This window comes from Euleptes europaea, chromosome 1, assembly GCF_029931775.1.
Source record: "Euleptes europaea isolate rEulEur1 chromosome 1, rEulEur1.hap1, whole genome shotgun sequence".
NCBI classification, from domain to species: Eukaryota; Metazoa; Chordata; class Lepidosauria; order Squamata; family Sphaerodactylidae; genus Euleptes; species Euleptes europaea.
This window is the reverse complement of record NC_079312.1, coordinates 53,115,633-53,128,529: the sequence shown is the minus strand read 5'-3', so window position 1 is coordinate 53,128,529 and position 12,897 is coordinate 53,115,633. Positions and strand designations below refer to the sequence as shown.

The 12,897-nt window shown below is 41.5% G+C and overlaps 1 protein-coding gene across 4 annotated transcripts in view; it reads left to right on the top strand.

Moving 5' to 3' along the window:
* Positions 1-8,639, top strand: part of FGD5 (FYVE, RhoGEF and PH domain containing 5) — a 177,047-nt gene extending 168,408 nt beyond the window's left edge. Inside the window, exons 18-21 of one of the 4 annotated variants that reach the window (XM_056859413.1) lie at positions 1,168-1,298; positions 5,073-5,201; positions 6,973-7,121; positions 8,115-8,639. In XM_056859413.1, the coding sequence (XP_056715391.1) occupies positions 1,168-1,298; positions 5,073-5,201; positions 6,973-7,121; positions 8,115-8,151 (446 nt within the window). In that variant the 3' untranslated portion in view covers positions 8,152-8,639. Of the gene's footprint in view, positions 1-1,167; positions 1,325-5,072; positions 5,202-6,972; positions 7,122-8,114 lie in introns of all 4 variants that reach the window. The other 3 variants (XM_056859405.1, XM_056859429.1, XM_056859421.1) reach the window with 3 other exon arrangements.
* Positions 8,640-12,897: the final 4,258 nt, after the last annotated feature.

The following is a 12,897-nucleotide window of genomic DNA, read 5'->3' as shown; positions in this document are numbered from 1 at the left end:
CAGCTACGGCATTTTAGGTTGGGACCACTGCATCGGGGGAGAAGGGGCTCTTGCCTTCAACACACTTCCTGAGCCAAGATGGCCTGGGGGGAGTTATTTGCCCCATTTTAGAGCTGCACGTGAAGAAAACGTAGCATGTAATTTGGCCTTCTGCCGCTATCATTGTTCTGTACCTCCTGGAGTATATTCTGCCCTCATCAGAATGTGTGGGTGGGGTGGGGAGGCCTATAACTACCAGGGCCATATGGGGACAGTACCACCTTGCTGTACCCCCTCTATGAATTCCCAGCTTTTATTCATTTTTTAAAATTTACGTATTTTTTTGTGGAGATATAAGAGAAAATGTGCTAACCAACGCACTTGATGAATTCTTGCATGTCTGCTTCTGGTAACTACTGAACGTAAAAATGGGAGACGGGAGGTAAAAAATCTAGCTCTAACAGCAGAATTATATTTTGCATTTAGCCATTCCTGGAGAGTACCAAAAGTAGGCAGAGATCCTTACTATGCTGTGTTGTGTAGTTTTCACTATTGGAGCAAGTACCTTGGAAAGGTAGCGTAGACATTTTCTAGATAAATAAATATTCTTGGGGCGAGGTCAGTCACTTTACTATTAGATATAGAGACTGTAGTAAGTGTTTGGAAACTAAATGAGATCCTTGAATATAAGATGGAGAATGTGCAGCTGTCCTTGATGAAGGCCAGGGCTTTTTTGGCTCAGGCCCTGGCCTGGTGGAATAGTCTTCCTAGTAACATCAGGGCCCTGCGGGACCTTAAAGAGTTCCACAGGGCCTGCAAAATGAAACTATTCCATCAGTCCTACAATTGAGGGCAGCCTTGAGTGTTACATCATTACTGGCTTCCCCATCTCCCCCCCCCCTTCTGCTATCAGTGGGGGTTTAATCTGCATGATTCTACAGTGGCTACTATTGTTTTATGCAAGTGCCATCTTGATTTTATAGATTTTGTAGTTGTTGCGACTGTGGTATTTTAATGTTGAAGTTTTATGGTTTTATGTGGTTTTAGAGGTTGTTACCCACCCTGAGCCCAGTCTGACTGGGAATGAGGGCGGGCTATAAAGATGAAAAATAATTAATTAATTGATTAAATAAAAAGACAACCGGGTGCCAAACCATCTTTCTTCTCTTCCCATCTCCACCATTACAGAGCGGCCTCTGAGCGTGAGCTTCCCTACCAGTTCATCCAGGTTTTCAGGCAGTGCCTTCTCTTCTGTCTTCCATAATATCCACTACTCGTCCTTCAAAAGGCAAAAGAAAATTCCTTCAGCTCTTTTGGAGGTAGGATCAAGGATGCCTGCAAAAAGGCAAGGCAACTGAAGGGCTGTGTACTAAATGGCTGCTTGTCTGTTGGACTCAGTTATGAGCCTGCTCTTTGAGTCGCTTATGTCATGACCTTCGGTAAATTCTTGTACTAAGGGATAACTTTGGAGTTAACCCCCAGATGTTTTTTTACAAGGGCATGTAATTTCTCAAACTTCCATCTGAAAATGTTGGGAGAAAATTAAACATGTTGGTTTAAAATATAATTTATATGCTGAAATAGCGTTTTCCCCTCCCGCCTACCTCCCCCAGTGATATAATTCCTTACCTGATCAATACTTCTTTTTTTACAACAACTGAGATTTTGATTAAAATGCATTGTTCACAAGGAAAGTGTCAGAATTTGTGTACTCTAAAGCAAAAAGTGACTTCAGTTTTGGGTTTAATCGTTATAGACCATTCTGGCCTATCAAATGTATTCCCCTTGCTAGTTCTCCTGCCTGGCTTAAAAATCTTATTCAATGGCGTGGTTCAGATACAACATGAAACCATGGTTACTGTAACTATAGTCCATTTATGAAACCAAGATTCAGCTCACAGATGATCATTCAAATCCTATTTTGTCTCTGCAAATGTGGATTTCATTGCATTTGTTCTCCCCTCCCCCCAATAAAAATCCTACTGGTATCTTGGCCTGCAGTGTAAAAAAGATATCACTGGGGAACAAATCAGGATTAAGCCAGGATGCCCTTGTTCATGTGTCATGCAAACCTATAGTTAATTCTAACTGTGGTTAATAAAGCAACTTCAAACCCTGGTTTTATCCTAGGGGGGCAGGGACATTGCGGGGGGAACAACCATCAGTGATGGTGTGCCATCATGTCTGGGAAATCCTGGAAGGCATGTCAGCCCTCTCTAGGAATTGCCAAAACTCTGTGGTTTTAGCATGGAGTTTCAGGTGGTTGCTACAGATGCACCAAGGAAACAAAAGGGAAGGGGATTGGTAACCCTATTTCATCCTGGTATGAAGAACCTGGCTTACCATGATTAGCAAAGTGTTCTGCTTTCAGACATTCATACTAACAATAGTCAGTGGAATTAAACCATGGTTATACACGATGTTTGAACTTAACCTAAGTCTGATTTCACACCTGCCTCTGTGTGTGTGAGACTTTGGCATCTTATCATTCTGGCCCAGTAAAATCAAAGTTAATGTATTGCTTAACTCAACAAGCATGACATTTTCATTGTAAAACTGTTGTTGTTATTTAACTTCATTTATAGTAAATATTTTAAAACAAACCAATTCAGTAGATACAGTTGCCAGGTCTCCCACTATACTGGCAGACTTCCCAGCAACCCAGTATTTTGCCTGAAGCAACAGTGGAAAGAAATGGGGTGGAAATTGGAACACACCCCAGTGTTAGGTTGATTTTAACTGGAAGTGATGCAGCGCACTGGTGTGATGCTGGCATGCCAATTCCCACCCCTTAAATTCTCCCAGAGGTTGCTGGTTACAGCCTGGCAACCCTAGAGTGGGGCTGTGATTGAAGAATTGGAAAACAACGCAAGCAAACAAAAGTTATCTAATGCAACAAAACAATCAGTGTAGGTAATATTTATCCTGTATATAAAACGATTCAGTCTAACAGCAAAGATTCTCAATAAAACAAAATAATAATGCAGTGGGACTGCGATTCAGTCTAATAGCAAAGATTCTCAATGAAACAAAATAATGCAGTAGGACAGGGATTGACTAAGGCAACAACACCATCACGAACACATGAAGGCATGAAGCTTATACTGAACCAGACCCTTGGTCCATCAAAGTCAGTATTGTCTGCCCAGACCGGCAGCGGCTCTCCAGGGTCTCAGGCAAGAGGGACTTGCCTAGTCCCTTTAACTGGAGATGGCAGGAATTGAAACTGGGACCTTCTGTGTGCCAAGCAGATGCTGTACCAGTGAGCCACTGCCCCTCCCATCAATGTGGGAAAAGGTTATCTCTTGTAGAAGTCACCTCCTGAGAATATAAGAACATAAGAAAAGCCATGCTGGATCAGACCAAGGCCCATCAAGTCCAGCAGTCTGTTCACACAGTGGCCAACCAGGTGCCTCTAGGAAGCCTACAAACAAGACAACTGCAGCAGCACCATCCTGCCTGTATTTTGCAGCACCTAATATATTCAGCATGCTCCTCTGATCCTGCAGAGATCCATTATACTATAGTTTTGCTCCCTTTATAAGAATGCCCTCCTGACCCATTCTGTTTTGCACATTCTGCAAAATGTTAGAAGTGGGGTCCTCCTGATAGCCTCAGGCAGGCCGTTTCATAATGTGGGAGCCACCAGAGACACTGTGCATGGATGGGTGGTTTGCAGGATGGCACCATAGACATCAGACAAAGTTGCATTCACGTATATAGTAAGAACAGAACATAAAGAGCCCTGCTGGATCAGACTAAGAATTCACCTAGTTGAGCTCGCTGTTTCCAGTAATGGCTACAAGCAGTAGGGAACAGACTACCTCTGGACATAGAGCTGCCCTGGCTAAGAGCTGCAGATAAACACATTCTCCGTGAATCTTCTACCTTAGCCCGTGGTCATCACCATGTCTTGTACCACTGAATTCCGTAGATTATTTTTTTTTCTTGTTCTGCTTATAAAATCAGTGAAGCAAAATTAAATTTCCAGCATCTCTTACCACTTTAAAACCATTAGGGGGCAGCATGTACCTACAGCATCTGACCAAGAGCGCTCTGACTTCAGAATGCTTAGGCTGGAATGAATTTGTTAGTTCTTCAAGATGTTTACTGGGCTCCTGTTTAACTGTGTTATCAAATACGGTTACCTTCTTTAATGAAGCCTTGTACCATAAGCCTTTCTGTCACCTTGTAAGTGTTCCAGTTATAGTTTATTGTAGCATTCGAGCCTTTATTGTCTTATGTTAATCATCACTGAAGCTAATGATCTCAGGGGAAAAGACTGTGTTGCATTTTAATAACATGATCTACTCTGCAATCTTAAGCGACTAAGCACAAGTGGTACCCAGGTCTGTCAAGTCAAAACAGTGTATCTGTTTCTCCATTGCGGAAGGGTACCTCTTTCTATACTGGTGAAAAGTCACAGTTGACTTATGGCAATGCCATATGGTTTTTGAGGCAAGAGACTTTCAGAGGTGGTCTGCCATTGCCTGCCTCCATGTGGGCTGAGAAAGTTCTGAGAGAACTGTGACTGGCCCAAGGTCACCCAGCAGGCTTCATGTGGAAGAGTGGGGAATCGAACCCGGTTCTCCAGATTAGAGTCCGCCACTCTTAATCACTACACCATGCTGGCTCCTTACTATACTACCAACAATTAAAAGAATATATTCTGGTATATGTGTACCTGTTTTTTGCAATTATCTCACTGGCTTCTTTGGCAGCAATCATAGCAAATTAGGATGTATTTGCATGCCAAGAATGGGTCATCTCTATGTTCTTCTCAGAATTCAGCGGTCTCCATTTAAAAAAAAATGCCCAGTGAGGCTTCAGTATGTGAGAATATGGAAGACCCAGGTATGAATCCCCACTTTGTTCTGGAAGCTTGCTTGGTGATCTTGGCCGAGTCACACACTCTCAGCCTAACCAACCTCACAGGATGGTTGTTATGAGGGTAACGTGAAATGGGTAATTTTGATTACATAAGCAATTTAGAGAGGGTTGAGGGGGAGCAAGTTGGTGTTTCAGTTATTTCAAATTGCCTTGATTGACATCAGCCCCCACTGAGGCATTTCCTGGTGTTCTTTCATCTACAGGTGTCAGCCTCTGGAGAGGGCTCTTCTATCAGCGGCTATCTCAGTAGATGCAAGAGGGGGAAAAGACACTGGAAGAAGTTGTGGTTTGTCATCAAAGGCAAAGTGCTCTACACCTACACAGCAAATGAGGTAAGATGAGAGTATTCTCAGATATGACCTCTTTCACAAATTATATTTGGCACTCCAATCAGTTCTGGCTATAGCTTTCCACACTTATTAGCTATCTGAAACTGGTAAGGCAATTTGTAAATACCCCGTGTGCCATGAAATTCAAGTTTTGTTTATATTTCACTAACAGTCAGAAAAACCATGATCAGGCACTGGAGTCCTTACCATAGATTCATATAACAAAAACTGGCTCTATTTAGGCATCACAATAAACCAATTGCTTATTTTGGAGCATTTCTTCAGGGGAAAGGATTTCCACTAGGGGTGTACAACAACAACAACAAAAATCGCTATTTTTCAGATCGAGATATATTGGAAATGAAAGATTTTGGTATTCTTGTTTTCCAGATTCAGTATGGTATTTGGATCCAGGTTTTCCCCCCAGGTTTTCAATATTTTTTGGCTCCATTATTCCCTATGGGGAGCCTTTCTGGGGAGCTGGCGGTGTTTTTAAAGATACTGGCACCAAAATTGCAGGGGAACTGCTGGTGCCAGTCCCTTAAACAGTCCCTTAAAATTTTGAGTCAGTTGGACCAAGGGTTCCAATTCTATGGGCCCCTGAACAAGGTGCCCACAGCCGTCCCCCACTGTTTCCTATAGAGGGAAAAATACCAAAAAAATGTAAAGCCTGAGAATCTGCCCCATAGGAGGGCTATTGCAAGCTCTTGCTAAGCTCAACTAATGTAAAAGCTGAGAATCTGAAACTATGTAAAACCTGGGAATATCAACCTCTATAAACTACAAGAATCTCAATGTGAAATGCGAGACTTCTCCAACAACAACAACAACAACCCCCCCACACACACACACACACACAAACCTGCCAGAAACCAACTCCAGGAAAGAACAAACTTTTAAAAAACCATAAAAACACTTGAAACTCACAGAATCTTCCCTAAAACAGCCTGGCAAGTTGACCCCAAGCCTCGGAAGTCACAGAAACACCAGGGGGGTGGGGAGGAAAAAACAGTCTTGGGAGCCTGCAGACACCAGCTCCCAGTATTCTCTGTTAATCTCAAATATTTCTGGGATTTTTCAGGACCTATTTTTTGGTATCCTGGAAAAAACTGTGCATCTTTGGGATACTCGAATATATCAGAAAAATGACAATATATATTTGTGTCTGTTATATCAGAGCACACATCCCTAATTTCTGCCCATGGAGTTTGACTCATTCACTTTCCCCTTTTGCTGCCACCTGAAATGATGTTCCTTCAGAAAAGGAAATGCTCCTGTCTGTAGAAACATTCAATTGGATCTAAGGCATTGGTTTGTGCAAGAATTCTAGTTAGTCTACCAGATGTAATTAACAAATCCCGGTTTGTGCATAAACACCAAGCTATCGGTTTCTTGTCCCCTCTATGCTCCCCACCCCCAAGCAGGGAGTATGTCTTCCCTATACTGCTCTCTCTGTAAGCAGGTAGGTGAAAAGGAGGAAGGTGCTGTTCAACAAACTATGCATTATGAATTCAAATGTCATTTTTAAAAAATCACAATTGCTACAAACTAGTTTGAAATCTGTTTGGTGCCAACCAACAAACCCCGGTTTGCTAGATAATTTGTATTCCAGCATCACAATGAACCAGAATTTGAGCAAACGGTAGTTAACAAATCATGGTTTATCATAATGTCTGACTGCGGTCAGTGTCTCCACAACACCCTCGCCACTAGTGAACATCCTTGTGCATAGCATTCCCTTTTAAGCCCATTTCCCCTTCTGCACTGATTTTAGGATAAAGTCGCCACAGAGAGTTTGCCTTTGCTGGGTTTCACAATTGTCCCAGAAAAGGAAGACGGAAATACGGATGCAGTTTTCCATCTTTACCACAAGCAAACTCTGTTTTATAGCTTCCGAGCAGAAGATAACAATTCCGCACAGAGGTACTGGGTGTTGATCCCGCCCATGATAACATACTAACCAGTGGGGGGGAAAGTGTGGGCAGTGCTTCTCACTCTGCTAACTTGTGCTTGCTTCCTTTTGAGCCTCTTTGAATGCTGCTCAACTGACTTAACTACTCTTGCATAGGCCCTAATTAGTGCCAATTTGAATAACCCAGCACACAAAGACAGGCTTGGATCTAAGCCTTGCTTGCTAAGCAAGACTTAGGAGCCTATATCTGCTTCACCATGAGAAAAGGTTTGGGGTGGTTTATAGAAGCAAATGCATTTCTGGTGCAGTAACTGGGAATTGTTTGACATAAGCACACCATGTTACATAAGGCGAATGTACATTCCATTTTGCAGCCTCGCACTCTTGTTATTACTGTATCTGAGCATCTGTGGAAATAGAAATGTTAGATGCACATGTTGCTGCCCTACCAACCCATGCACTCCTGGTCTCAGAACTAAGTAGACCAATCCCATATATGTTAATTTGGAACATATGTGTGCGCAGGATTTCAACCAGCCATATATGAGTTGGAAAAGTATGTGCATGTATAAACCATCCATTCATATTTCTAGAGATAAAGGCACAGGAATAATGTGAACATGTGATCCTATGATGAGCCTACTTTTCTGTACTGTTTTCCAGATTTCATGTGTGGCTTATTGTTGTTGTTGTTTTAAATAGAGATAAACATATGTGGAATAGACAGGGAGAAGGCTAAAATGTGGTGGAGCTGATTTATATTACTGTTTGTATACATATGCACATGGCTCACTCCTTCCACCATCTTTTATGATACTCTTTCCTTGTGGGTAGCAAAGTGGGGAAAGTTCTTAACTGTTGTGCAGCTGATGGAGATCTAATGATAAAAAAGGACAATTCCCCCACAATTCCTAGCACTGCTGCAGTTCTCTGGCAACCAAGTTTCAATTTTTATGTGGATTTGCAAAGACATACAGTAACACTTTCTGATCTTTTTTTTTTAGATGGATTAAAGCCATGGAGGAAGCATCTGTATTATAGCAGTTATCATCCAAATGGACTTTAAATGAATACCTTTATATTTGCAGCAAAACCCCTTCTACTGGAAGAAACAGTGTATACCCCCAACCTGGATAGCATTTGTCCAAGACTGTTCCCCCCCTTCGTTCATTCCTCCAACTTGCTTCCTTACAAGTGGAGATTTTAAAAATAAGGAGTATTTATGGCCCTTTTTCTATCTGTGCGATGTCATCCTTCGCTGTATACTCCAATATAATACAGTTGCATCCTATTTTCAAGACGTAGAATGTATGATTGTTTTGAGGTCACAAAATATGTGTGACTCGTTGCATCTGGCTCAGCTCCACTTACCTGTTACAAGTCCCATCAACTTCGATTTGTTTTTGTGCCATCCATGGAAGTTAAATACAACATCATACCTTTGATTAAAACTCAGCTTCTTTTCTTCTCACCTAAGAGCTCGGGACTGACATAAGTCCCAGTCCCTTTACAATGGCCAGTGTGAAATTGCAGCATGTTTATGGGGAGTGCTGCTGCAGAACATGTGTGAACACCCTCAACCTACCAGTGTCTGGCAGCAAGAACCCAGGACAGTAATTCAGCACTAACTTACTGAATTGATGGTAAGAATTTCCCTTCTTACCAGTGTTAATAGCGCATTGCCAACCCAAACCCAACTGAAGATTACGTCAGTCTCCAGTCCAAAGGATATTAATTTATTGTAAGCCTTTACCTAGTTTGTTTGTTTCACCTAGTAGTATTAAACTGTTTTAATAGCTGACGGGATCTGAATTTACTTTAAGACTATAAATCTTACTGCTGTGATGTCAAACAAAAACTGGTGTTGCCAACACACAACTTCAGTGGGAAAAAGTACTTAGACTTGGCAGGCTGGGAAAGATATTTCTTAGTAGGAGAGCAAAAACAAGAGAGACTTCTGGCAACCAATGTATCCTTGTGTTTTCAGATAATAGGACAGTCATAGAGTGCAAAGAATGGGGACACAAATTCCCCACCCACACACATGCACCCCAGAGAGCCAATATGCCAAGACAAATGTGTATAGATAAAATCAATATCAATAAAGACTGGTTAATCTGATCCTAATATAACTTTCAGGTTCTATTCTCTTTACGCGAAGGAAAGTTTCTGTCTAAAACGTCAGTGTTTGTGCAGGGGCAGGGGGGGGGGAGTTGGAATGGGAGGAGGTGCCCTCATGTAAAATCAATGGCAAGCCAGCAGTTAAGTTATAAATTAATCTTAGCCAATGGAAGATGCAAGTTTGGTCATGCTGCCCATTCAAGAGCATAATGTAGCCATTTCAGCTTTGTTTGTTATTGATTCTTGTGCTTTAAAAGTCCCTGATGTCACCTTCTCATTTGTCATTGGCCGTGTATAACTTGTAGAACATGTTAAGAGTCTTTATGCCAGTTCACCATCTTGGACTTGGTCTTGCATATCCTTTTTTAATGTAATGTTAAAGAATGGGGAGAGGCCATGGCTCAGTGGTAGACCATCTGCTTGGCATGCAGAAGGTCCCAAGTTCAATCCCTGGCATCTCCAGTTAAAGGGACTAGGCAAGTAGTTGATGTGAAAGACCTCTTCCTGAGACCCTGGAGAGCCACTGTCAGTCTGAGTAGACAATACTGACTTTGATGGACCAAGGGCCTGATTCAGTATAAAGCAGCTTCATGTGTTCAATAGCAGCGTAGTTTCTGGGAGTGACATAACAAAATGACTGACTGCCTTCTTCAAGATAATGATTGGGGTATTTTCCCTACAGCTTCAATCCATGGGTATCAGCTACTTTTACAGCCTTCTTTGCATCACCACTCATCCTTAAGTTCCTACGTCCAGCAGGAACTAAACCATCCTCTTCAAATGGGCTTCCATCTGCATTAAACGTATTGATCACTTGCTTTCATGGGCTCATGTATCGTCATGAAGATGGTGGCATGTCTTCCCAATTCTTGTTTGAAATAAATGAACATCTTCAAAATCCAATAGCATGTGTGAGCTCTCAGGACCTGCCTCTACCCCTACCCCTCTATGAGTAGGTTTAATTGTTGAGATTCTGATGGCTCCGTCATCACCTTTGATCATTCTGTTGTTCTCCTCATGAGACCAGTCATCAGAAATGGCAGGAAACCATTTAGCTTTTCTGCTGCCAGTGAAATGGCCACATACAAGTGCAGAAAAGATATCTGGATGCTTCTCTAGAAGTGTCTGAAGTGTGCAAACAAATATTGGTAACCAGAGAGTATAATCTATGGTATCCAAAGAAAATGTCCACAGGCATAATTGCTTAAGTGTATCCACATACATTTCAGAGTTGAATGTACAGAAACTTACAATACAAGCTGTAGAAGAAAGGACTCCAATTTAATTACAGTATTCTAGTACTGAAACTATGCTGATAGGCTCCCCCCCCCCTTTGGCCACTCTCTCATAGCATCAATAGTGAAAGTGTATCAGTGTTTCCAATTATGCATGGGTCTGAAGAAAGTGAAAGGTAGCAAGAGACACTTTGAGTACACCTTGCCCTTTTGACATTGGAACCTGAAGGTGCATCACATTTGCATTTATTTATTTATTTATTTATATCCTCATTTCTCCCACAATTGGTACCCAAGGCAGTAAAATTTATCAACACCAGAGCTTGCCACACCAATAGTCCATCCACTAGACATCAGTCATTTGCTAAGTAAGTTTAAGACCCTCATTTCATGAACACAACTTGTTGCTCACTGTACTTATCAGGCAACTCCCACTACAGTTGTTTTCCTGTTGTACACACAAGTTGGTCAGCAGCTATTACTGGTTTCTTTTATTAAAATTTTGAATGTTGCATTTGTAATAATGTCGATCATATGTGACACCATTGCAAGAGAAGCAATTTCATCTTGCATTAGTAGAATTAAAATAGAATGGCATTTGTTTTGCAACGCCTGCTTAATTAAGAGCATGAAATATTGCACAAAGACATCCCATCCTCTCCTTCCTTCAGACAGTGGCTGACTATTGTTCTATTGTATTTAGCCATGGATATAAACAAGGGCTGAAAATCATTGTGTGGTTGTAGTAGCATCAATCAATTATAGGTACAGGTGGAACAGCTACTACTAACCCACACATTGGTGGGCGATTTGGATTGGTGAAGGTTTATATCCAAGTGCTAGTGTTTGATGCCTATGGGATCAATTTAGTTGAATCCTTTAATTGTGGGTAATGGAAGACAGTCTTGAAAAGAATGGACTGAAACTGACAATGACTGAGGTCAGTGTTCTTGATAGCAATAGTGATGAACACATGGGAACCAACCTTTGACAGAAAAAGACCAACTTGAAAATTTGTAACTCCTGTTTACACTTCTTGTAATCTGTTGTTAAGAGACACTCAATCTAAGCTCATACAATTTATCCACTTTTCTGTGCTTAGCGAGGTTCTGTATCAAAAGCCCCCAAAACAATGGAAGTGAGTTTTTGACGCGGAAGCCAAGCGGATTAGCAGTCTTGTCCAGGATACCCATCAGAAAGTCCACGGCCACATAGAAAAAGTGTAGTTTATTTGTACAGTGCAGAAATATATACAGATACTCCTTTCACACTCTCCGCTCATAACATCCCGCATAGAACTGCGGTTTCACTTCAATATATACACCTGGTGGTTGCAGCCACCAATCACATATCCAATTATCCTGGCATTGCTACTGCATTGAATCAGCCACCTGACTCTAGCTGGATCAGGCCAGCTTTCTCTAGCTCCCCAGGTACTTTCCAGGCTGATTACATCATCCTTAGATCTCACTGATCTATCCTGCACCTGTCAAACTAACTGACAGACTTGTAATCTTGTCAAAGAAGTGATTCACTCTTTCATGGTTGCGTTCCTTCCTCCCTTTCTCAGTATTGTACTAAATCAGTTGAGCAACGGATAATTTGGCAAGTCTGTCCTGTGTTTTCAACTGGTTTGCAAAATGTTGGGACTCTCAAGTACCATTTACCCAAATTTTAATAATGCTGACTGTACAAAATTACAAGTAGTGACATCTTAACTGAAGGGACCTTCACATTTCAGGAATTCAGGTCTCTTCACAAAATAACAGCCCCATGTCTCAAGCTCGTCCCATCCGAGAAGTAATTGATGGCAGAGCCGTCTTTAATTGTGTAGCCAAATCCTTCTCAAAGATTAGAATGATTTCACAATCTGCTTTGTCTGCGTGGAGTCGAGAGACCAATGAAATTAGATATTCCTTCAGATGAATGCTTTTGATGTCTTTTACTTCATCTGTATCCGTCTCACACTTACGCTGAGAAACTGCCTTTGCCAGACTTGCTACCTTAAACACAGGTGACACTTCGCTGCAGATATACGAGTTGTTCTATGTTGGTGGCTTTTTTTTCATATTTTCAGAACTTCTTGCATATGTGAAAAAAATGTGTGCAACTTTTATGGTCCTAATGCCACCAAATCCACCGAGACAAGCTTTTAAAGCAGTGCATCATCACATAGCTGAACAACAAGACTATGACTAGGCCTAGTGCCAAAATTTGATTTTGATGCCAAAGTTTCCTTCCCCTTATCACATTTTTTTCATATGAGATTATATGAGAATTCCAAGATGATCAGGCTGATTTTGAACTTGATATTTTTAATGTCACAAATGCAAGAATGCCATTTTATACCCAGATTTCCTGCCTTATGAGTGTTATTCTTGGACATTTTATGATACTTTGATAATCGCTTCACTAATGAAGTACACCACTT